Below are 25741 nucleotides of genomic sequence, written 5' to 3' on the forward strand. Positions count from 1 at the left end.
TTGGGTCGATACGATTACCCCTGGAAAAAAAAAAATAATAAACACGCACCCGTGATCTTCCTTCTGCCAAAAAATACAAAATTCCTCATTTTTGTAGATAGGAGCTTGAAACCTCTACAGTAGGGTTCTCTGATACGCTGAATATGATGGTAGGATTTTCATAGAGGTTCTATAACTTTTAGGGGGTCTTTCCCCCTTTTTTCGAAAATCAGCCAAATTTTCTCAGGCGCGTAACGTTTGATAGGTAAGATTAAACTTGATGAAACTTATACATTTGAAATCAGAATTAAAATCTGATTCTTTTGATGTATCTATTGGTATCAAATCTCCGTTTTTTAGAGTTTCGGTTACCATTGAGCCGGGTCGCTCCTTACTTACAGTTCGTTACCACGAACTGTTTGATTATTATTATTTTGCTCGCTGCTTTTAAAAAGAAAACAAAGAGTGTAGAGCAAAAAGAAAGTATAGCGTCGAGGTCAACATGTTTGCTTTGATGAGTATAGCCTGAACCGAGGTATTGTGTGTTTTTAAGCAACCAATCCCTCCACTTATATGCATGTGCGATACAAATCAACTATTTCTTGAATTCTCAAAAGACATGCGGTATTCGACTAAAGCTGTGTCTTCTTTTTTGGAATAAGCTGGCTAAGTGACGTTAAAACTGAAATGGTAATTAACCAGGGTATACCCAAACAGGGTGGCGTTTGTCCCACCCCTCCAAGGTGCGCATTAGATGGTCATCGGTTTTGAAGTTATAAAGATGTAGCTTAACGTAAAAGAATTGAATAGCTTGCCCAAATAAATCTAAACTTTTACTGCGGCTACTCTCTGCAAAGAAACATAATACTATTTCTCCTTCGCATATCTAGCTCAGAGATTTCGTATCGGTACTGAACGATGTTATCAGAACTAGTAATTCATGGTGGCATAATATTACAAAGTATAGTGGGGTACTGGGCAAATTGCTTCATTTCAGTGATGACTTTAAGATTTGTTAAATGTCGTCCTTCAGAGGCTACTTCATGCTAGGAATTCTCAATCGTAACGCTTCATGCCAAGACCACGCCCAACTCTCCTTCAAAATAAATAGTACTGTAACATTACATGTGTTCAAGTATTTGATATTCTTTGGCCCTGACAAACAAAATTAAATAAAATCGTTTAAAAATCAGTTTCTGGCTATTCAACTTGCTATGTCTAAAGTGACGTTATGGTGAAGTAAAGTAACTTAAACAGTCCACCTGTCAGTGACAAGTTTGTATGCCTATACACCTTATGAAAACTAGTATGGTAGCCCTACTATGAAACCTGGAACCACCATTTTTTTTTCAGAATGAAGGTCAAGGAAATAACCCTGAACCAAACCCTGAACCTATAGCTACGGGAAAAAATATGTGGTGAAGTTTCATTAGTTTATGTCTATGATATATTTTCGGGCGCCAATCACTCTGTTTATTAAGTTTTATGTTTCCTGGTGTTTATTCTGGTGCAATGGTGCAATTTCTGGTGTTTTTTTTCTGCTCTCCTACGGTTTTAATATATCAACGAAAACCAACAATTTTGCAAGATTCAGTGCTGTCTATCTACCGAATTATATTTTTGAAATTCGATATTCATCGTTTTTTACATTGAAATACAAAAAAAATTTCACTTGAAAAGCGTTAAAAAATTAGATGTTTGCTATTTTGTAGGCAAATTTAGATCCTTCTTCAAGAAAATCAGTAATATCAGAATTATGATATTAGACGACTATGTTATTAAGTGAATTTCCTGGACATTGGTGTTCGTTTGGTGTTCATGTATGTGCCATTACTGCGAAAATTAAGATTCCAATTTTTAATCGATGTTTGACCACTCTCGGAGCAGAAACGGGGTGCTAAAGGATTGAATTTCCCAATTCCGGCGTCATTCTCGATCTATTCGGACTTGAATTAATAGGAATCGACCTTTCATTTTTGAAAATATTGCAGGAATTAAATTCGAGACCCCCCTTCTTTTCCCTGAAAAAAGGGATATTTCCGCAAGGGGCGATTGTGAGCGATTTTGGACATGTTATTGAGCGAATTTATCTGAATATTTTGGTACCAAAAGCAAAACCGTATTTTTACTGAACTATTATTTTTTATTGAAGCCAAAGAGTTTGTTGATTTTCTTTCTTTTTATTATACTCCATCGTTATGCTTTGTATTTTTATGGGTCATCCAATAATCAAATTAGTTAATTAATTTACCTCGTATTTGAGTTTGGTTATCAGAGACGAGAGGTCCCAACCTAATCTCTACATTCCCAATCTAAGCTCCCCGTGTAAAAATTTCTCCTGGAAACTTCAACCCTGGAGAGTACCCTCCCTACAGTTCTTCCTGTAGAAAATATCCCTCTGTGGGATATTTTCCCACAGAGAGATGTGGAACAATATCCCACATCTGTGTTCATGTGCCAATCATAAAAAGCTGCCGTTTTTTATGATCTTTACAATGGAAATAACAAAAAAGACAATTTCCATTGGGAATACCTCCAATAAAGGTCCTTTTCAGATTCTAGGGGGCACACACCTCTCCCTGACCCGCCCCCCCCCCATCGACGTCACGTGCCTACAGATTTTTTTGAAAAGTCTAATGTTGGAGAATAAACGCCTTATTGGTTCTCCTGTGTTCATTGGTTCTCCGAGTTGTTTGTGAACGCGTCACAAAATTGTTCACAAGTAGTCCATCTGTTTCTCTGTTGTTATATTCTCCATTCTTTCTTCTGTAATCCTTATTCTAAAACTTAATTTTAACTAGTTTAAACATACTGAAACATTTGATTAAACTGAAAGGTTTCCAGAAACATCTCTGAGTACTGTTGACTTTAATATGTTTTATCATCATTGAGAACGCGCTCCTATGTTATGTTTGACTTTTTGTTTGAATAAAAAAAAAAATGTTTCTATAATATTTACGAGACTGAAGGTCAAATGCCAAATTTATTCTCTGTGTTTGTAGGAATGTCTCTGACCTTTCTAGAAACATAGTGTTGAAAGTTGTTTTCTAGAAATTTGTAATGGATTGTAGTATTTTTGATTCGTATTGTTCTTGAGTTACAAATGGGAGTGCTGCAAACAAAACAAAATAAAATGAACTTATCTTATTTTTGCACAGCGTGGCACACTAAAGGATAATTTTAGCTTCGGTTTTAATGAAGAATAGGGACATTTTAGTGCAGGGTGAAAATATATATTGGTTCCAAGAGCATTCACTAAGGGATCCTGCGAACGGTAGTCCAAACGCGGAAAATGGTTCAGTTGATCGGTCATCGTTAGTCTTGAGCAGCGCTGCCACTTGGAAATTAACCGAAACATGGCTGTCTCAGTGGCAGTGGGACTGCCAATGAAAATTTAATCAAGATCACATTGTCATGAAAACAAATGCTAAACAATGAAATTGTGTGTGTTTAAACAGGCTACTTTTTTGGGGTAATGTTTAACACGTATGATTTTTCTAAGACCCCCAAGATTAACATACTTGACTTAATTCCCCTGCTAACTGGGCTTCAGCGTGCTTGACGGTCTTAACTTGGCTTGGCCTGGCTCTGGTGGGCGACCTCTTTTTCGTTCGACCCTATTGGACCACAAACCAACAGGCTTAGAATATGTAGGGCGGGCGACCATCCATATGAAAATGATTGCCACGAAAAGATCAGACATAAGACCCCAAGCCCGGGACTGAAATCACAAGATATTGGGAGAAATGCCAATAGGTGGATGTCCTGGGCTTCAGTAGTGTCAAGTTAGTAATATCAAGTTGGCGTCTTAGATAACGTCTGTTGAATCCCCGTGGTCAAAATTTTTAAAGTTTCTAAAAAAATTATTATTTTTGAAAAATATAGCATGTCGGTTGAGTTGCAAAGAGTATGTTTTCATTAAAAGATGGTAGTGTATAGAAATAGAGGTTGGTAATTTATTTTATAAAATAGCGGACAGTTTTCCTTGCAAGCTATGGTTGCATCATTACCGCTTTAAAGCTACTTGCTTTTGAACTGTGTAGTTCAATATCGTATATAAAATTTTCTGCAACAGTCCTCTTATCTTTTCTTCAAAAATGTATATTTACGATTGTAAAGTCTCTTATGCTTTGACGACAAAATGAGACCCCTCAAAGGAGACTTATTCGGTAAATTTCTAGGGTCTTTTTAATTCTTATCCATCTTGAGATCTTTTGATGAATCAAAGCTTTTCTCCGTGAGAGAATCTTGGACCTCGGGCATGGATAATGTCTCCCAAGACTCGTTTGAGAAAAAAGATGCTTGAAATGGGTAAGTATGAAGTCCCATAAACTCAGAAAATCCTCTGAGAGAAAGAATCTTATGAATAGAATAGAATTTGGCGAAGAAATGAAACCCAAAACTAACACTCTCAGCCTTTTCTTTTTATTGAAAGATTTAATGAAATGTTTAATGAAAGAACATTTTAATAAGAAGAGATACGAACAATAATAATATTAAATATATTAATTAATGTTAGTCATATTAAATAATAACAGGAATTGATAAGAAGAAAGACCTTTTGTTTTCAACTCCATTACTGAGTAACCACCAACCAGCCCACCAGAAAAGTACCACCAGCCCTCGTCAGCATAGCCGGCCCCAAAGGACCCTGCATGCGTATTTATTTCACGGAATATAATAAATATTTTGCAAGTGCCAAAAATAAAAATAATAACATTTTTTGCCCTCTGGACTCAGCTTAAGTCTATTCATCTTTGAAAAACGAGGCAACTTCCCATTTTGTCAGTATTATAATAATAATATTAATTTATTTATAACCCACTTTTCAAGCAGTTCGTGGTAACGAACTGTAAGTAAGGAGTGACCCGGCTCAATAGTTACCGAAACTCTAAAAAAATGTAATTTTGATACCGATATATATATCAAAAGAATCGGCTTATTATGCTGATTTCAAATATATAAGTTTCATTAAGTTTAGTCTTACCCATTAAAGAGTACGAAGCTGAGAAACTTTGCCTGATTTTCGAAAAAGGGGGGAAACACCCCCTAAAAGTTATGGAAATTTAATTAAAAATACACTATCAGATTCAGTGTATCAGAAAACCGAACTGTAGAGGTTTCAAGCTACTATCTACAAAAATGTGGAATTTTGTATTTTTCCATAGGGGAATTTTTCATAGGGAGGGACGTTTCCAGGGAGTGAACTTGTCAGGGGAAATTATACACCGGGGGAATTTTCTAGAATTCCTATTCAAAATTCTTTTATATATCTTGCTTTCTCTTTTCCGTCTCAATCTTACGCGAGTTGTACTCAACTCAATCTTACGACTCCTGAAACGCAAGGGTTGTTTAATTAGAACAATAAGAAGCTTTTTTAAAAGCACTAAAAAGCTTTAGCGTAAAGAGCGAGGTGTTGAGGAGGGGCAATCCCCTTCACATACGTGATAATTTCTGCTCGTTTTAAGTTTTAATCTTGCTCCTTACTTTCAGTTGAAAAAACTTGTTATTTTTTTATTTATAAAAAAAACAAGCGGGGTAAATTACACTGAAAAGAAAGAAAAAACAAATACATATCGGATGCATATAGTGTCTTTTGATTATATTCAATATCCCCCTCAACGTTCCGTGAAAGTTTCAACTTAATAATAATATTTTTTTACCCACTTTTAGGCAAAACAAATGGAGTATAAAAGACGCAAAAAGGATAATAATAAAAAAAAAAAAAAAAAATACAAAGACACATAGACGTCTTAAACCTTTATCTCACACAAAAACACACAGATAATGTTATGGTTTGGGTCTAGGGACACAAAGGCATGTCTTTTTAAATTAACACCAAGCAACTCAAACCTTTGAATGATGTCGGTAGCACCATACTTCTCAATAATATGTGTATTACGATATGAAGTGGGAAGGTACAGCAAAAAATTGCAATATCTAAAATAAGCAATATCGATCTGGCGCAGATCGTTCTTATTCAATAACGAATACATACCCCTTAAAAACAAGACAGAATGGTCACAATATGTGGAATATATTTTAGCTAGAGCTGGGTGTGAATATTTTCCACGGTTTGGTACAATTTTCGCATATCCAATTTTCAACTTTTCTTTTAAAACCTAGAGTCGTAAAAAAAGGAGCGTAGAACAAATACTTTGACGAAATAAGCAAAAGTAATTAGTTAAGTTTGACTAGCATTTTTCGCTGATAGGAATTCCACATTATCAATCGGTTTATTTCTACAACCACCTAAACCTATAAAGAAAAGTTACGGTAAACCTTCTTAAGAATTTGGCGATATCCGTTTTTAGCTTGTTTTTTGTTCCTGGCATTTTAAGAAATATCTCACAGTATTCGAAATAATGGTCTGTTATAATCCTAATAGCAACATATTTACTACTACCACAATTAATAATAACAATGACAATAATAGTAATGGTATTCTAATGCTATAATATGCATTATATTAAAAATACTAATAATAAATGCTTAAGAGTGTCTCGATATATCCTACAAGACTCCTTATGAATAAAGTATACAATATTTTGAATTTTCCCTATATTAAATTTTAATTTTCAGCTAAATGTCATCTTTGTTTTACGAATAAAGAAGATACTAAAGGTAAATTTTTCGAAGGGCTACTTACTTTTCGCCACCTGATCTACATTTCGGAGGACTACGTGCGCCGCACGGTCAGTTTCGCCGCAAAAGAATTTGGTACCGGAGGCTACCTATCGCTAGAGCGTCACCAAAATCACTGTTGTTTTTTTAGTTCATGCTCTCTGAGTGTTTTCCCCATTATTTTGGTTCAAAACAGAGATATTTACGAATTTTGAACATTCTAGTACAGAGAAACAGAGGGGTTACTTAAAAAATCTTGTCACTAAAAAAATGTTCGTTCTTTTTATTGGCTAGAAGTTTCGCATTGGAGCATTAGTGATCCAACAAGGCATTAAAAGCTTTTGAATTTCTTTTGAGCACACGCTCAAGAATATGGTGATTAGCTTATGAGAATAAGTCACAAATGTAAGCTCTTTTTACGGCGCACAAAAGCACATTAAAGCACACTTTTTACCCCGTACATATGGAAAATTAATCTCTTTTCTCTTTGGCTCTAGGATTAGAGGGTGTTAGCCTTAAAGTTTCAAAATTTCCTTTTATTTTCAATTCAAATTATGTTTTTCTAACATACGAAATTTGGAGAACCCAATTTTTCTTTGAGAAATTCTGGGAAGTCCCAAAAAAGTCAAGGACCCTTGTTTAGCTGTCCGAAGACAGCCACAGCGCTATTCTTATTTTTCAATTCTTGCATATCCAACCCTTAGTCTGAATTTACAAGCTTTGTGTATAGATAGATGAAGGAGTTTATATCCCAAACTGGGAATTTTGGGACATTTTAGCTAAAGATATCCCTTAATGGTTCTGTATTTTTAGAATTTGGAAAAAAAACGAGAAATTATAGAAAAAACACTATACTTTTGAATTAAACTGGAAGAGAGCAGAAAAAACAATCAATATGTTTTTCTGCTCTGTTTGAGTTCATTTCAAAAGGTTAATTTTTTTCTCTTTCTTTGAGCACTGATGGCATTAAAAAAAATAGTTCAAACATCAGATAACAAAACTCCGGGGTCGACACAACCCCCCAGAGCCCGGGGGCAAGTGTTTTAGGTTATGCCCCGGGGGTGTATAAGGTTTTTATGTACGGGGTGGTCGAATAAACTTCGAGGGTGGCTCATTTGATTGGAAATTGGAAGTTCTAGTTACCTTTTTATGAGTCAAGAGTGGAGGCTTGGTGGAGGTCCTCGCTGAAATATCTGTTTTTGTCTTTTCGCTTCTTTTTGTTCACGGGCTAAAAATCACCCTCATTTTCTGGATTATTTTTTAGTAATATAATTTCTCGTTTTTTTTTCTCAAACGTCATGTATAGTTAGTGCGGTTTTAGAACGTATTTATTTTTAGAATTTAGGAGATTCAAACACTGATCAACATTATCTGGAATTGAACTATATTCTTATAAAATCTTTTCTCTCACCAGCCTTTTCTGATTTATGAGATATTAACTCCATAGTCTATGGGAATCTGTGAGTCGTTATCACTGCCTGACCTCCAAGATTGTCCGGTTGAGAAAAGCCTTGATTCGTCGAGATAGGTCTTAAGGTGGATAAGAGTTAAAAGGTCTCTGAGAGTTACTGAGTTTTCCCAAGTATTTTACTAGATGGTATGTTTTGTTGCCAAAACATGAGAAGTTTCCTTGGAATTTCTAGTGTAAAGTATTTAACATCAATTCGAGAAGCATTTCCGGGTATCTCCTTTCTTAGTTAGTTGGGCATTTATGCGTCAACGATAGCGGTCCAGGGGGGAGCTCTTGGGACTAAAAGCTAGTCGTGGGAAAGGGGTCATTCCCAGGGCTGGAACTTCCGTTCCAGGAAAGTTACATTCTTCGCTCATTTCTAAAGGCAGTCCATCTTTCACCTTCGTCGTAGCTAGTTGATCGTGTGCTACCTTATTTTCTCTGTGTGTATTCTCACGTTATTTAATAAAGACCATGTACCAACGTTTATCGTCTATCTTTGGAATTTACGTAAACCATTACATCTGCCAATATAGAAGGGCATATAGAAAGAACTAAATAGAGGTTTACAGAGTGGTGGCAAGCGGTTAAGACTAGTGGAGCATATATCACTAGGGGAAAACCTCCAAGTGACATTTGAGTGACCGTTATAAGTACTTACGACATCTTACGCTACATACTGGCAACATATTTAAGAGCTATTTCGCCCGCTACCAAAATTGCTTGTGCTATTGAGCCGCAAATATTACAAAAGACTGATAAAAAGGCATCGAAATGTTACGAGGTATTGAACTTTTTTCTATTCAAAGCGCCTTCTTGAGAAACACTTTCTTTTAAATGAACATTTTGAAAGAGGCTGTTACACAATGCTCAATATGGATTTCCTCGCGATAGCTTCTACCTACTAATTAAAATTTCTACAACTGAGAGTCTCCGGTTCATTTCTACCTTCACTTAGCCATTCTACGTTTGGTGTTTTTTTTACCTGATTTTATACAGTCGACGTGTGATCTACATTTGACAGTTTCCAACCAAAATTTAACATTTTGAATTCGATAATCGAAAATTAATTCTCATTTGTGACTACATTTGACGCTAGTGATTTAATTGAAACCAACTACAATTGGATCTGGAAAGGACTATCTTTCGTAAGTGATTTACCACGATTAAACAACCCGGTAAATTTTATTATACCCTTGCTGTTAGAAGTGAAGTTATTGCCCAAAATTTAGCGTCCGTAATTAAAGAACGGTGTTTAAAACAAATATTAAAATTTTTAGAATAACTGCTTTTCAAATTTTAATCTCAATATGTCAGTTTTTATTCCTATTCTCGATCCGGCGGAAACTGGATATAACAAAAAGGTTGCTTTTGATTTTGTAAAACAGTGGAGGGGAAATGGCATATTGCCACCTCTTTTATTTGACTCAAATGATCCTGATTTCGATCAAGATGAACTTTATGATTACCTTCAAAAGATCAAGACATGGGTCCCAACAAACCCTCCAACTCCCCTGAGCACCACCCCAATTAATCCTCCAATAGAACAGCCTCAACAATCCCAAGTAATAGGATCGCTAATTGACCCTTTTTTTAGTAATAACGCCACTCACAAAGTCAGAAAGTGGAAAAATAATTAAGTTTGTTACAAAATTTGTTACAAAGTTACAAAAATTGAGTTTGTGGCAAAGTTACAAAAATTTCAGTAGTTGTTAAATTGGTCTGATCCAAAAGCTTTGCGTCATTTTTGGCCCATGGTTTGTTTCGCTCCTTTTTTGGGAATCTGGATCCCACGATTATAAATTTGTCAAGTTTAAAAGGTGGATTACTTGTAGTATATACCCCAGGCAAAATAATAGGCAACATGGTTGCAGAGTTTGTAGGCGTGGCTCAATTTAAGGAAAAGGGTATATCTATTCTATAGAAGGATGCAAAGATTAGGAAGGTCATTTAGGGTGTCCTTAGAAGCCAGGGATGATGGTGTAGTTCTTGGAAGATTTGCTCTAAATGTATTCAAGGAGTGGATCAGACCGTCCTACAAACGGTATTTGTTAGAGAATAGTGCAGAATTTTTTTTTGTTTAGGTGATGCGTATAAGGTTGCAATACAATATGAGCAGATAGAACAGATAGTGGGGAAAGGAGACACGTCTCCTTTTTCCGATGAATTTCTTTCTGCGCTGACGAGGGTGAAATTTGGACTCAATGATAATGAGAAGGCACTGCGAGATGGTACTGATTCCTCGCAGGGCGGTTTGGCTACCCAGGAAAAGGGAGCTGGTTTTGAAGTCCCGTGGGATGGTACTGATGCCTCACGGGATGGGTTTTTGTTGCACTGCGAGATGGTACTGATTCCTCGCTGGGAGGTTTGGCTACCCAGGAAATGGGAGCTGGATTTAAGGTCGCGTGGGTTGGTCCTGTTGCCTCACGGGAGGTTTGTTTTTTTTGTTGCACTGCGAGTTGGTACTGAGTCCTCACAGGGCGGTTTGGCGAAACATGGAAATGGAGCCGGGTGTAATTTCAGGTGGTATGGTAGCGATTACTCTATGTTTGGTTTTTTTTTTTAGAACAGCTAGATGTTATTGATTCCTCCCTGGGCGGTTTGGCTACCCAGGTACAGGGAGCGGGTTTTAATGTCCCGTGGGTTGGTACTGATGGGTCACGGGTTTGTTTTTTTTTTGTTGCACTGCGAGATGTTACTGATGCCTCGCAGGGCGGTTTGGCTACCCAGGGAGAGGGAGATGGTTGTAATATCTCGCGAGATGAGGTTGATGCCTCACGGGATGGCTTTAATGCGTAGCGCTAATAGTTATGTAGAGATATCAACAGTAGTACTGCCATTTGTCGAACCACAAGTTAGTAGAGCAAAACCAAATAGGTCAAAACCGAGGCGTTCCATAACAATAAAACCCCGAGGATTTTATTGGGAATAATATCTTAACGTCATTGCTGCATGGTATGATTTTTAGAGTTTGCAATTTCATTTATTTGTCGCTGGTATTTTTAGGATTAATTAGCCTTTCCCGGTCATTCCTTTTGCCCTAATTCAAAGTTTATACATAATCCCAACTTTCCTTGTCCTCATCAAGTTCAGGGGTATGGGGAACAAGTCTATTTTAAAGTATACAAAGAAAAATGAAGTGTTAAAATATCCAGTTTCAGACTACTGTTGTTAGTGTGGTTCGTTTATACTATGTAAGTTTTTACTTATGCAAGAATTGTGTAGTGTTTATATTATGTAATTGTTTACTAGTTCATGCTGTAGAATTTTATTAGGATATAATTTAATAATTTGGGAAGTTAATGTTTTGATTTCAATTATAGTTTGGTTGTTTAATGAGAAGGGGATAATCCAAATTTGGGAAATTTAACTTAAAACAGGGGGGAGAATCTGTAAAGTATTTAACATCAATTCGAGAAGCTTTTCCGGGTATCTCCTTTCTTAGTTAGTTGGGCATTTATCCGTCAACGATAGCGGTCCAGGGGGAGCTCTTGGGACTAAAAGCTAGTCGTGGGAAAGGGGTCGTTCCCAGGGCTGGAACTTCCGTTCCAGGAAAGTTACATTCGTCGCTCATTTCTAAAGGCAGTCCATCTCTCGCCTTCGTCGTAGCTAGTTGATCTTGTGCTACCTTATTTTCTCTGTGTGTATTCTCACGTTATTTAATAAAGACCATGTACCAACGTTTATCGTCTATCTTTGGAATTTACGTAAACCATTACATCTGCCAATATAAAAGGGCATATAGAAAGAACTTAAATATAGGTTTACAGAGTGGTGACAGCAGGACTTTACACTAGCGCATAGAGGAAGTTGGTTCTAAACAAAAGATAAGTGAAAAGAGATATTTTAGAGATAACCTGTTCCGAAAATTAAATTAGAAATAATGAAAAGATACAGCTTTGCAACTATGATTGGTTATAACAGACTCTACTACATTATGGATTTTCAACATTTTTTTTCTTGCCGTCGAGATTATTTATTTCCCCCTTCCATGAAGAATTATCATTTCATCAAAGGCTATTCTCACGATTGGCGAAAATTTCGCACTAACTCAAGCCTGCACCCAAACGTTCCATATAGGAAATCGCACCCGTGAAAGGGATCATCGAGGGTTTCTACACTCACGGGTGATAGATTCTATAGCCAAACTTTTCTCATGACTGAAATGTTCTATGGTTGAATCAAAGAGAAACTGAGAGGTTACTGTCGTATACTTCCGTGTTAAAAAGTGAGCTTTAGTTTCATTGGTTTATTTTTGCGAGGCATTTTTGTAAATCTATCGCAATATTCCTTAGGTGTGTGTCAGAAATAGAAGCCAACCAACCTCGTCTTTTTTACCCTGTTGTTACTATTTGAATCGTTTTTAGCTACAAGACAACACACAACATGATCACCTCTTTTTTATGAAATTCTGAGCTAGCAGGGACGTAAACTGGGGGAGGGCTCCTCCCTAGGTTTTAAAATTACAAGTTTTGTGTTTTTACTCAAAAGTAGAAAGAAAACAACCCCCCTTTCCCCCACTTTATTTTGAAATATATCTTTTTTGGTATTGTCATTTTTTAAATCCCCAAAAGCCTTACTCCCCTCCTACATTTGTGTGATTTGGCGCTACTGTAAGCTATTAAGAACACGCACCACTGTAAGCTACGAGTATTAAAGACAACTACACCTTCAACCGAAAGCTGAACATTGTTAAGCCCTTTAGTGCAATGTGTTTTTAGCTTTTTTATGATTAAAATCCACGTTCCTTCTTTTTTAATTTGCGCACCTACTACTACTAAGCTACTACTACACCACAGTAGACAGAATATACAGTATCGACAAAGGCTATGCTCTCCATTAAAAATATGTGACACAGATTTAAAACCACACAAGATTCATACTCCGCCTTCGCGCACGCTCGATTCCGATGTACACATCACGAGAAGCCTATGGAAAAACCTATTTTTTTTTGGTCCGACCGCTAGCAACTAAACTAAGGTTGTGATATATCTTTCCAGCCTCCCAGGGTCAGTACGCGCAGTATCCGGTATCAAGTGTGTGTCATGTTTGGAAAAAGAAGACGCTACAGTCCAAAAACTGTATAACTGCGAATCGAGAAAAATTTTATTAAAAATCAAATTCCCGTTTTTTTTCTTTTTTCATAAAATATATATATGGTTCTACCATTTCGTACAATCAGATTTCATTTCCATTGTCCCTGATACTTTAAGCGTAATGACATAACCTGACTCACTTCATTCCTCATTCAACTCAATCCTGTTTAAATTAACCCCGTTCAACCAGATCTGCATTCCATTCAGTGTCGTGTAATTCAGCTCATGTTCAACTCAGTCCCCACGCAACTCAACTCAACTCCCAATAAATGAACCCTATACAACTCAATTCTTAATTGTGCGTGTAACTGAAGTTGAGTTGCATGAAGGTTGAGGTAAATGAGGGTTGAGTTACACGAGGTTTAGTTGAATGAGGGTTGAGATGCATGGGGATTGAATTAAATAGGGTTGAAATCTACGAGGGATGAGTTAGTTGGGGCTTGAATAGGGTTCAGTTGCATGGATATCCTTTTACAGTACATCTGAGGTTTCTCAGATGTTCTCCTCTTTTTCATTACAACTTTTGCTGAAAGGGGATAAATGTTTATAACTCTTAACAAGATCTATTAAGCCATAATATACATTCCCCCCTAGAAATCCATCCCATTTATTTTTGCATTCCCCTAGAAATCATTCCCTCTGCTTGTATGTGTTTCCAGGGTTTGGAAAACCATTCGAACAGTTGTATTATCTATTAACTGTGTTAATTTTACACTAGTAAGTTTTCAGTAAAGTACAAGCGAAAACAATGTTGCTACGAAAGGGGGTTGCAGGTGAGCCATCTCCTGCAACCTAGGACAATTTTGGTCATTTTAATTTTGATTTCCTGTATAAATTAATTTGTTGCTTGTTATAAATTTTTTCCGTTCCTTGTTCTTTAATTTTTTTTTAGTAACGAAAAAGTGTCGCTTCTTGGGGCGTTTCTTTTTTTTACGAAGCGAGGAAGTATAAACGCAATAAAGAAAATTAGGGATAAACCAACCTACGCTGAAATTTTGATATTGTGCAGGGAGTGCATTAATCCCAAAGGAGCAAAAATAGTCGAAGTTATGCGTAAAATATAAGGGATTATACGAAAAGGGACAAAAATAGGGAAATTTCGTGAAGACGCGGGCTCAAAGGCCTCCCTAGAGCTCATACAGTTTCTAAATGACTTCAAATTGTGAAAACTTGAAAGTTTCTCTTTGACACCTATATTGTTATTTTTCATTTTCTTTTGAGCTTTTAGTGTCAATGGTTGAATCTACAAATCGGGGTACTGTCGGATTAGCTGGAACCCACGCGATATATTATATAGAGAAGATGCTTAAGAAACTAGTCAAACGGGTTTCTTTCAATAGAGAATTGGATTGCATACCGTGGATTGTCATTGCGTTTACAATATTTAAACTTTTGTTTTCTGGGATTTAGGGGGGGGGGAAGGTACCTAGGTTAGGGTAGGTTACGTATTTAATATACGATATGCTTTACCCCCCCCCCCCCCCTAATGTGCAAAGATAAAGCCGAAATTTGTTTCTAAACTATTATATTTTCATCCTATTTTGTTTTATTTCATTATCATTAACCAAACTTCACTTCTTGCGTGGGTTTCAGCTAATACAACAGTACCCAAATCAGTTTGTCAAAATTTGAAGGTCTGACCTTTTCCCTAAGCTCCATTATGTGAATTGATATATATGATCGTATCGTTCGATCAAGCTGTATACAATTCTTTGGAGATTGCCTAAAAGTGTCAGTGTTACTATGTTACTTCAGCATGTGGTAAAAGTTTATTTGAAACCTATTGAGTTGAAACCTTGAGTTTATTTGAGTTGAAAGTGGCGATAATCTTTTTTGTATTTATTGAGAAGAATTTTTTGGGTCATTATTAAAACGGAGCTATTCTCAGTAGCCCTGTTTTTTGTACACTATTATGTTATTAATTACTTCTGGAATTAATTTTTATATATGAGTGTTATTTCGTCCTCACTCGAGGAAGGGGAGCCAAGGCAAATACTTCAGATTAAATATAAAAAAAAGTTTTCTGATGGAAGGAAAGGGCGAAGACGAAACTTAGAAGGGACAAAAATTATTGCTTCGCAGTCTATGCAACATATATCTGCAATATTGATTAAAAAATAAATGACTCGCAATATATCCCTAAATTGGTAGAATTCTGAAGGAAACACAAAATCGACGCCAAAAAACACGATTAGGAGGAGAAAAGTCCATAAGTATCCTGAAGAAAATAAAAGACTAATTTATAAAACTCTCAATAGTCTTTCACTGGCTATGAAATCAGTAAATTTTAGTATACAATTTTGATTCTCTCAAACCCTCAAATAAAGTAAGTTTTCAGTAAAGTGCTGGTTTTTCAGAATTTTACAAATTTGGGGAAATATTAGATCACATGTTTCTGTGGCGTTGTCAGATAGGTGTGTTATGTTGGAATTAGCTTCCAGTATCAGAAGAATTTTGGACACATTAAGGGAGTATCTATATTTGTAAACATAGAGTTGCAGAATTTCTTGGCAATGTCTATACAAACCTCTTCTGCCTACCTGGACTCGTGGCCAGGCGCGTACGCAGGAATTTGTTTCGGGGGAGGGGGCGGAGCCCCCCCCCCTGCGTCCGTCCCTGCTCGTGGCCACTACTATTCGTTTCGTTTGGGTCTATAAATTTTCAAACCCAGTAAGAGTTTTCCAGGGAGAATAAATTTTGATTTTTTTTTAGACAAAAAGTGTTACTTCCCGAATTTTGCCAAGATTTTTCCTTTTCTGTCCAGGATTGTGCGCAGGGGGGCATTAGGCATGTTACCCCTTCATCGCGAATTCTTGGGATTTATTGACTTTATTAACTGTTACTTGAGAATGACTTGCTTGAGTAACATGATTTCTTATATTTTGTCGCTGATTTGTATTTTTTTTTTATATATATATAAATAATACCTAGCCCCCTTCCTACCCCGAATATAACGAATAGGAAGTATATGATACCCTTCGTCCCCTTAGGATGCCCATTAGGATGTGTCAAATAATAGAGAAAATGGACTTTTTATTTTGAAGGTATAAATAAAAATCTTATTTAATTTTCGGATCAAGAAATTTGTCTAGCTATCTATTTTATAGATAATAAAATATTTATAAATAGAAGAGCTTTAGCAAAGGCCTTATCGTTGTATGGTATACCAGACGAATACATTAAAGTGATTAGTGCTATGTACGAGGAATTAAAAAACAAAACAAGTTGTTTCAACTAAAAGTAAAGAGCAACATTAAAATTTAAAACGAACAGAAATTATTACGCATATGAGGGGGTTCGCCGCATCGTCAATACCTAGTTCTTTACGCTAAAGTTTTTGTTCCTCCTTACTCTCCGTTGAAAAAACTTGTTTTATTATTTAATTTCTGCTTGTTTTTTAAATAATGCTGGGAAATCCCGCACCCCCTTCATGGAAAATTCCCTTCCCCCATGAAAAATTCCTCCATGAAAAATCCTCTCACGTAACCCTCTCCCCCGACCTCCCCCCACTAGGAAAAAATCCTCCCTGAAAACGTATGTAAACTTCCCAATAACCGATACTATATGTAAACAATGGGCGAATTTCATAACTTGCAGCCCTTCTTCTGGGGACTGTGGGGGATTAAGTCGTCCTGAAATACGTATTTATCAGGTTTTTGACTATGTTGAACAAAATTGCTATATCAAAATCTTGATCCGGTGACTTTTGGAAAAATCAGCGTTGGAGGGGGCCTAGTTGCCCTCCAAATTTTTTGGTCACTTAAAATTGGCACTAGAACTTTTAATTTCCGCTCGAATGAGCCCTCTCGCAACATTCTAGGACCACTGGGTCGATACGATCACCCCTGGGGAAGAAAAAAACAAACAAAAAAAGAAATATACACGCATCCGTAATCTTTCTTCTGGCAAAAAATACAAAATTCCTAGGGTTCTCTGACACGATAAATCTAATGATGTGATTTCCATTATGATTCTATGACTTTTAGAGGATGTTTCTCGCCTTTTTTTCGAAAATAATGCAAATTTTCTCAGGCTCGTAACTTGTGATGAGTAGGACTAAACCTCATGAAACTTATATATTTCAAATCAGCATAAAAATTTGATTCTTTTGATGTATCTTCTGATATCAGAATTACGTTTTTTAGAGTTTTGGTTACTATTGAACCGGGTCGCTCCTTACTTACAGTTCGTTACCACGAACTGTTTGATAACACTGCTGCGGTTAAGGTAGGAAATGAGGTTAGCAGCTGGTTTTGTATTAAATCAGGAGTTAAGCAAGGTTGTGTTCTATCCCCCTTTATATGGATCATTTTGATTGGTTTTGTCTTAAGGAGCACAAAAAGGGCACTGGGAGACCACGGAATCAAATGGGGAGGAAAATTTCTTCTGGACCTAGATTATGGTGATGATTAAGCATCGTAGATGAAAATGTGAGCAAAATGAATAAACTTTTAGAGACATTGCGCGTTCAAGGTGCTAGAATAGGTTTGAAAATTAATGTTAAGAAGACTAAGTCACTAAGACTAGGAATAAGTGAAGATGAAAAGGTGACGTTGGGTTACGGAAAGACTCATCGGGTGGACAGCTTCACTTACCTTGGTATTATTATTAGTAAAGACGGTGGGAGCAGTAAAAATATTAAAAGTAGAATTGCCAAGGCTCAGGGTGTTTTTTCATAGTTAAAAAAAGTTTGGAAGAATAGGAAAATAAGTCTGCAAACTAAGATTAGAATATTGGAAGCTAAAGTGATTACAGTGGTCAAATACGGCTCTGAAGCATGGGTGCTCTGAAAAGCGGATAAAGATTTGCTAGATGTTTTCTGGAGAAATTGCCTACGGATTGTTCTGGTTACCCGGCTGACTGACCCTATTTCAAACAGTAGGCTCTACGAAAAATGGGGTTCAATCCCGCTTTCTAGGGCTATACCGAGAGAAAGGTTGCGATGGCTAGAGCACGTTCTTCGGATGAAGGATGACAGATTGCCGAAGATTGTTCTTTTCGGCCAACCATCAAGGGCTAAACGGAAAGCAGGTCTCCCTCGTTGGGGATGGGAGGATGTCTCAAAGAAATATTTAAAGGAAATCGGAGCTTCTTGGGAGTGTGTAAAGAGGGAGGCTTGAATAGATTGGTATGGAGGAGGAGAGTACGTAGCTGTGTTAGCCTCAGGTGGCTTGGTGCTGCGGTGAGTTATTAGCAGTATTAGTAGTAGGACGATCTATTTTATAACCATATTTTTAAGCCTTTGTGGGGGGGGGGGAAATGAAACTGATTTCATTGGGGTCACCACTGAAATTTAAAAATTTCAAATTACAGTCCTTATTAAATTTTAAATGCATTAGGTTCTACAAGAGAAACGAGATATCTTGCCCAAAAATAAGACTGCTTTATAAGTGGCAACACAGGCATGGCAGACATGAATTGCATGCAAGTTTTGACTGCATTATGCTTCAAAGACTATGTGTGGACAGCATGTGCTACAGTTCTCACACAAAATCCGGAAACTCGATAGTTTATAGATGGTTTCATTTAACCTTTTAGAAGCTCCAGGGAAGCTCCTTTCCAGTTTTTTTTTTTTTTTTTTTTTTTTTTTTTTTTTTTTTTTTTTAAGCGGGAACCCATAGACGTGCGCTTAATTTAGGATATAAAGTATCTTCGTCATCAGAATATTAAAAGGTATGTTTTTAATTTTGTCAGAAATAAAAATCAACATTTTTAGTTTCCGACATACCCTAGTGCTCGTTCTTTAACTCTTTCCAAAAGCAAAATTCTGGGTTAACACCCCTGTATAAAAAAATATTATTTTTAAAAATTGAGTCTTTTCCAAGTCTAATCCCCTGTTAAATCATTTATTTTCTATTATTCTTAGCGAAGTTACTTTTATGATGGAAGAGCTGTTGACTTCATCAAATTCTTTTGGGTATTGAGGTGGGGCAAGATCCAGGAAAGGTTGGGAATATCGATTCTGATTAGGCCTAATATCTACCTGTCTTCATGAGAAATTTGTCTGTCAAAACCTAGCAGGATATATATCCAACTATTGGCACCTTGTAGACAATTAGTTTTTCAAGCTCAGAAAAAGTGTTGAAGCTTCCTGCTATCTAACTGTTGAAGAACTTGAATCACAGCTGAAGTCAAATTCACCTAAGAGAAATATATTGACAACAGTAATTCAAAAGGCGATATGTTACACATAATATATTTTAAAGGATAGCAAAGAACATCATTTTTTTTTTATTTCAATGAAGGATCGGTTTTGTAAAACTGTTCTGCTGTTTCATTTAAGGCCCAATAATAGGGAAAGTTTACTAATACCGAGATTTGGCTAGTGGTAATTTCGGAAATTAGTCTAAACACATCCCGTTTATAATAGAGGTACAGCGAGCATCGAGAACTAAATCGAGCCGAAACTGGAATTCAATCGATTTGAACTTAGTTAAGGCCTAGCCTTAACTAAGAATTTTCATCAGAATTTTCATGAGTAGAATCAGAATTTTCACCAGTAGCATCAGTAGCATCAATGTCGGTATTAACAAAATCTCATTGTAGATGAACCGTTAATCAACTTAATGTTACTAAAAACATTAATCTGCAATGGAGAGCAGGGCTCTTGAAGTTGAATATAGTCACAAAAACACATATATTTCGTCATAATAATGATAACGAATAAGAGCCTGAAAAAAAAAGAATCGCTGTGCAACTGGCGCACGGAAGGCTACATCAACATGGATGTGCAACGAAAAAAAACAACAAAAAAATGTAATTAACATAATTTAATGTCCATGGGAAGGTTTTCATGGGTATTCAAGATACGATAAGAAATAATTGGATATCAGGAGCTCCACTTAACACCTATTTCTGCAGATAAGAAAAGAGGATAGAGAAGGGGGTTCTATTTCAGGAAAGGTAAGGCAGATTTTTTTATTTATTAGGATACCAACTCTGTTGAAACCTCTGTCATATTACAAAATTTTAATTGCAACTTGCAAAAAACCAAAAGAACACACACACACACACACTCACACATATATATATATACATATATATATATATATATATATATATATATATATATATATATATATATATATATATATATATATATATATATATATATATATATATATATATATATATATATATATATATATATATATATATATATATATATATATATATATATATATATATATATATGTATATATATATATATATATATATATATATATATATATATATATATATATATATATATATATATATATATATATATATATATATATATATATATATATATATATATATATATCGTCATAACAATGACGATAACGAAAAAGAGCCTGATTAACAAAACAACAAAATAATAAAAACAAAGAAATAGGCCTATTGTGTAACTGGGACACGGAGCTTCCCAGTTATAGGTGTGAAACAAAAAACTAAAGATTTTTTAAATATAGTTTAATGTTCTTGAGAAGGTTTTTGTAGTTATCCAATATACGACAATAAAAAAATTGATGTCAGAAGCTCCACTTAAGACAAGATCTATTTCTGCGAGTAAGAAAACAGGATATTACACTTTTTCTGAAAAAAAGAAAAAAAAAGTAAATTATAAATATCTTGAGCAGCAAATCAAACGGGAAAAAAATAGATTAAACGAGTAGATACACCTTGCTTCTTTTAAGAAGATGATTTGTGCATCCATATTTTACAAAAAATGTCACATGGTCGTAGCCAGGATTTATCTCAGAGAAGGGGGGTCTATTCCAGAGAAATTAAAGGCAGAAAATTCCTTTTTAGGGTACCAATTGCTTAAAAACCTTTGTTATATCACAAGATTTTTAATTATAACTTGTAAAGCAGAATTTTGTCTCTGTCTTTCATGTATTGTGTAAAAGTGAAGTATAAGTAAAGTATAAAGTGTAAGTAAAGCGTGAGCATAAAGTAAAGTAAAGTTTGAGCATAAAGTATAAGTAAAGTGTAAGTATAAAGTATAAGTAAAGTGTGAGTATAAATTATAAGTAAAGTGTAAGTATAAAGTATGAGTAAAGTGTGCGTATAAAGTATAAATAAAGTGTGAGCATAAAGTATAAGTAAAGTGTGAGTATAAAGTATAAGTAAAGTGTGAGTATAAAGTATAAGTAAAGTGTGAGTATAAAGTATAAGTAAAGTATGAGCATAAAGTATAAGTAAAGTGTAAGTATAAAGTATAAGTAAAGTGTAAGTATAAAGTATAAGTAAAGTGTGAGTATAAAGTATAAGTAAAGTATGAGTATAAAGTATAAGTAAAGTGTGAGTATGAAGGATAAGTAAAGTGTGAGTATAAAGTATAAGTAAAGTGTGAGTATAAAATATAAGTAAAGTGTGAGCATAAAGTATAAGTAACGTATAGAATTCTAGTAAAGTATAAAAAACGAATACATCTTCTGGGCGCGCATTGCGGTTAGTTTAGATATATTTATTCAATAAAGTTATTTTTATACTAAATGCGATTGTTTCATTAAGAGGAAGTGACTAAGGTATTTTTTATCATAAAATCCTTTCGGTGATGGTAATACAAAAGAAACGACTGAAGTGTTTGGAATACTTTCAAACTCGAAACAACAACGTGGGCAGTATTTTGTTTTCCCTGGAAATAGCTTTCTAAAACGCGATTGACCTGACGTAATGATGATAGATATTGAAAGCCCGTCAACGTGATAAAATCAATATGGTGAATGAATGGAGCCATTTAGTGTGCCTAGACATGTATAAAGGAGCTGTTTTAGGAGAGGCAATTTTGAAAAACATCAAAATAAAAGAATTTAAAGTAGAAAGATGAGCAGTAGTAAAAAATAAGAATAATATGATAGTAATAATAAGCATAAGAATAATAGAATAAGAAAAATAATCTCAAAATTTCTTTGCGGCATGGTCCCACCATGTACATGAGCCTGAATGATCCCAAGGAGGTTTCCTATTTTTCATAGGCGTACATTGCTCATCTAACCTAATCTATAAGTACCCCTTCGGCTCTAAATTCGCGTGTTCTTGCCTCCAGCGCGCATAAGCGAGTTAGTGCTGTAACCCCTTGGAAAGACCAAAATATTATAGAAGCCCTGAGAGAAGAAGGGTATCAATCATAATTCCAAATCGGAACACAATAAGTACGAAACAAGAAGTTTTGAGTAATTAAAGGTTACAGAAGTTACTGAGCTAGATGGTGTAGGCTACCCGTACACACTTCGAGCAAGTCAGTTTTGGTAAAATTAGGCAAGGAAGTTTTCCTAATGGAGGTTTTCGTGCCACGCAAAATAACGCAACAAAGAAATAGAAAATTAGAGAGTTGCCTTGCAACAGCCTTTTTTTCCGAAGAGGTGACTTTTATTTAGGGTTGTATTTATTAATAACCCATATCATTATGGGTGCCACCAGGGGCGTTACTAGCCGAAATGTTTGGGGGAGGGGGTGATTTATTTTACCGACTGGCTGATCATCTATACCGACTGTTTTCATCACTAATTAACATAATGCCCATTTCTAATACGAAACTTGGGGTCGCAATTCAGTCCAAAGAATCATAGAATCTCAGGAAGAATAGCTGCTAAGTTCTTTTTCCGTAAGAAGCGTATGAACAACGACATGGTGACCTAGTGAAGAATGGAGCAATATATTAGGAGAAAAGTGATAACATGATTTATATACAAAAAGAGCTCAGAAGTGAAGAATCGGCAAATTTAAATTAGAATACACAGATTCAACAAAAAAAAGAAGAAAATACAACTATATACCTTCAGGTAAAAAATTCAAACGTCTTGGTTTGGAAGACAGCCAGACTTTCAGTAATTCGTCGAGTTTCACCTCGTCTGTAACGTCAGTCTTGCAGGAAACATGACAAGGTGATCCAAATGATCATCGTCCATCGTTGTGCATAAACGTGTCATGACCAGTTTCAGTTTCCTAAAACTTCTTTCTGTTGTGACCACAGTTGGTGTTGCTATTGTAAACCACCGATAAATTGACCAGAGAGTCGGGAATATGGATTTGACAGCGTTAATTTCACGGAAGAGTCCCTCAAACATTGTGTGATTTATGACTTTGTTGCTTTCAATCTCATTCCTGGCAAAAAATTGTTTGAAAGCCTTTATCTCTAACATTAGTTCTGCGGGATCTAAGCCTTTCCCAGGAAACATCTTCATGAGTTCGGAAAGGCTTTCATAGCTGTCATCTATTTTGCCCTGTAAACTTTGGTATGCTGGCCCCAGAAAAGATCAGTTGTCGTAGATTGCGACATCAAAGCCGGTCAATAAGGCTTTGAGGACACCGCAGAGCTCCTTAGCATAGAATGATTTCCAGTCATACAGCGGGTTGGCTCCAGAATTAGCAAATGCCTCTGAATAACGAGCAGGCGGACGTCCAGGACGGTGTTTAAGTGAGAAATCGTCAATGGCTATTGAACCAAATTTCCTGCTTTGCTGGTTAATTTGTTTCAGCACTAAGATACAAGTAGTATAGCTATAACGATAAGTAGCGGGGTGTCTCCCAATACAGCTATAACGATAAGTAGCGGGCAGTCCCACCATATAGCTATAATATATTCGAGCAGAGTGTCTCCCAATATAACTGTAATATATATAAGCGCACAGTCCCACCATATAGCTATAATGATAAGTAGCGGACAGTCCCACCATATAGCTATAATGATAAGTAGCGGACAGTACAATGACCGGATTAAACCTACCATGAAAATTCGTGCTGATCTCTGTTAAAAGTCCGCGATGTTTCTGTTAAAAGTCGTGCGTGTTTTCATGGATTGGTGATTCGTTTCCTGGTATGATGTTATGAAATTCTGTCTGTAAATTAATTTGTTAGGTGTGGCTGTTTTATTGTATGAATATATGGATTTTTTATTTTAATAGTTTTTTTTATTGATGTCATTTTATTGTACTCTAAAGATGATATTTTTCTTTTCCAATTATACGATTTTTAACATTCTAAGTATCTTCCCATTGATTTTTATGAAATTTGTGTTTGATGTAGAAATCGAACGTGAGACCCGTGACTTCCTAAAGCAAAACAACGGCACGTTACTCGACTGAGCCAACAAGCCATTGAAATATTATGATTTTAGAGATACGTTCAATGTATTTTTTCCGGGACATTGGCCAACTGACGTTAAGCGTCACAATATCGTAACAAGTTCATTCCATTGAACTGGAACAAGTTCAAGCACATTCGATTTATCAATTGGATTTTTGATAGATGTTAAAAGTGACCTGTTTCGGGGCATTTTTATGGCATCATCGTGAAAATATGCATACCACGATGATTTTGAGATGCATACTAGACAGACAATATCTCCTGATGCTTGGGCCCCAAGTCCTACCCCTATCCCTCCACCCTCCCTCCAACCCCTCCCCCTCCCTACAACCCCTCCCCTCCTACCTCCCACCAACCCCCTCCCCCCCCCCAAAAAAAAAAACTTTTTTCTTGTTTTTGTTTTTTTTTGTTTTTTTTAACTTTTTTTTACCTGTCTTAGAATGATGTAAAAAATACTTAAAACATAAAAAAATCACATTTAATATTTTCCAACTTCAAAATGGGAATGATATAGATATGTATGTCGCGACTTCTACTATTAGAAAAATAATGTTTGTAGTGACCATTTTTTTCTTTACTTTTTTTTTAGTTTTTTTTAGCTTTTTTTCAACTTTTTTTACATCTCTAAATCATATCAGAAAAATAGAATGACACTTTTGATTTAAGTTTTTAAACATATTCATGTGTAGACTATTGATGAGGACTGATGGTTCTCTTTCAAGACTTTTTTTCATGAAAAACAAACTATTTTTTCTTCTTTTTTAAGGCCAATTATGAAGAATGGGTTATAAAAGAATAAAATAAAAAACACACAAACACACACACACAAATACACACACAAACACAAAAACACAAACACACAAAAAACCAAACAAAAAAAAAAGCAAAAAAACACACACTAACAAACAAACAAAAAAACACACAAACACACACACACACAAACACACAAACACACACACACAAACACAGAAACACAAAATAAAAGAAAAACAAAAAAAAACACACAAACAAACACAAACAACACACACAAAAAAAAACACAAACACGCAGAGACACAAACACACACAAACACAAACAGTCACACACAAACATACAAACAAACAAACACACACACAAAAAAACACAAACAAAACAACAATTAAAAACAAGCACACACAAACAAAAAAACAAAAACACAAAAACAAAAACAAACAAAAAAGAACATAAACAAAGAAACTTAAAAACACATAAAATAACACACACACAAAAACAAAAACACAAAAACAAACACAAACACACAAACAAACACACACACACACAAACATAAACACACACAAACACACAAACACACACACACACACACACACACACACAAACACAAAAACACAAAAAAAAAAAAACACACACACACAAAAACAAGTACACACAAAAACACACAAAAACACAAACAAACAAAGACAAATAAACACAAAAAAAAACACACAAACAAACTCACACAAAAAGACACACACACACAAAAACAAACACACAAACACACACA

At 35.6% G+C, this 25741-nt stretch overlaps 1 protein-coding gene across 1 annotated transcript in view; it reads left to right on the top strand.

Moving 5' to 3' along the window:
* The first annotated feature begins 10435 nt into the window (after positions 1–10435).
* The window catches only part of LOC148942931 (papilin-like), a 126734-nt gene continuing 111428 nt past the window's right edge, over positions 10436–25741 (top strand). Inside the window, exon 1 of the mRNA XM_089102401.1 lies at positions 10436–10486. Coding sequence (XP_088958527.1) covers positions 10436–10486 — 51 coding nt within the window. The remainder of the gene's footprint in view (positions 10487–25741) is intronic.

Source organism: Artemia sp. Qi Xiang Cuo, chromosome 16 (assembly GCF_049724085.1).
Source record: "Artemia sp. Qi Xiang Cuo chromosome 16, ASM4972408v1, whole genome shotgun sequence".
Taxonomy (NCBI): Eukaryota; Metazoa; Arthropoda; class Branchiopoda; order Anostraca; family Artemiidae; genus Artemia; species Artemia sp. Qi Xiang Cuo.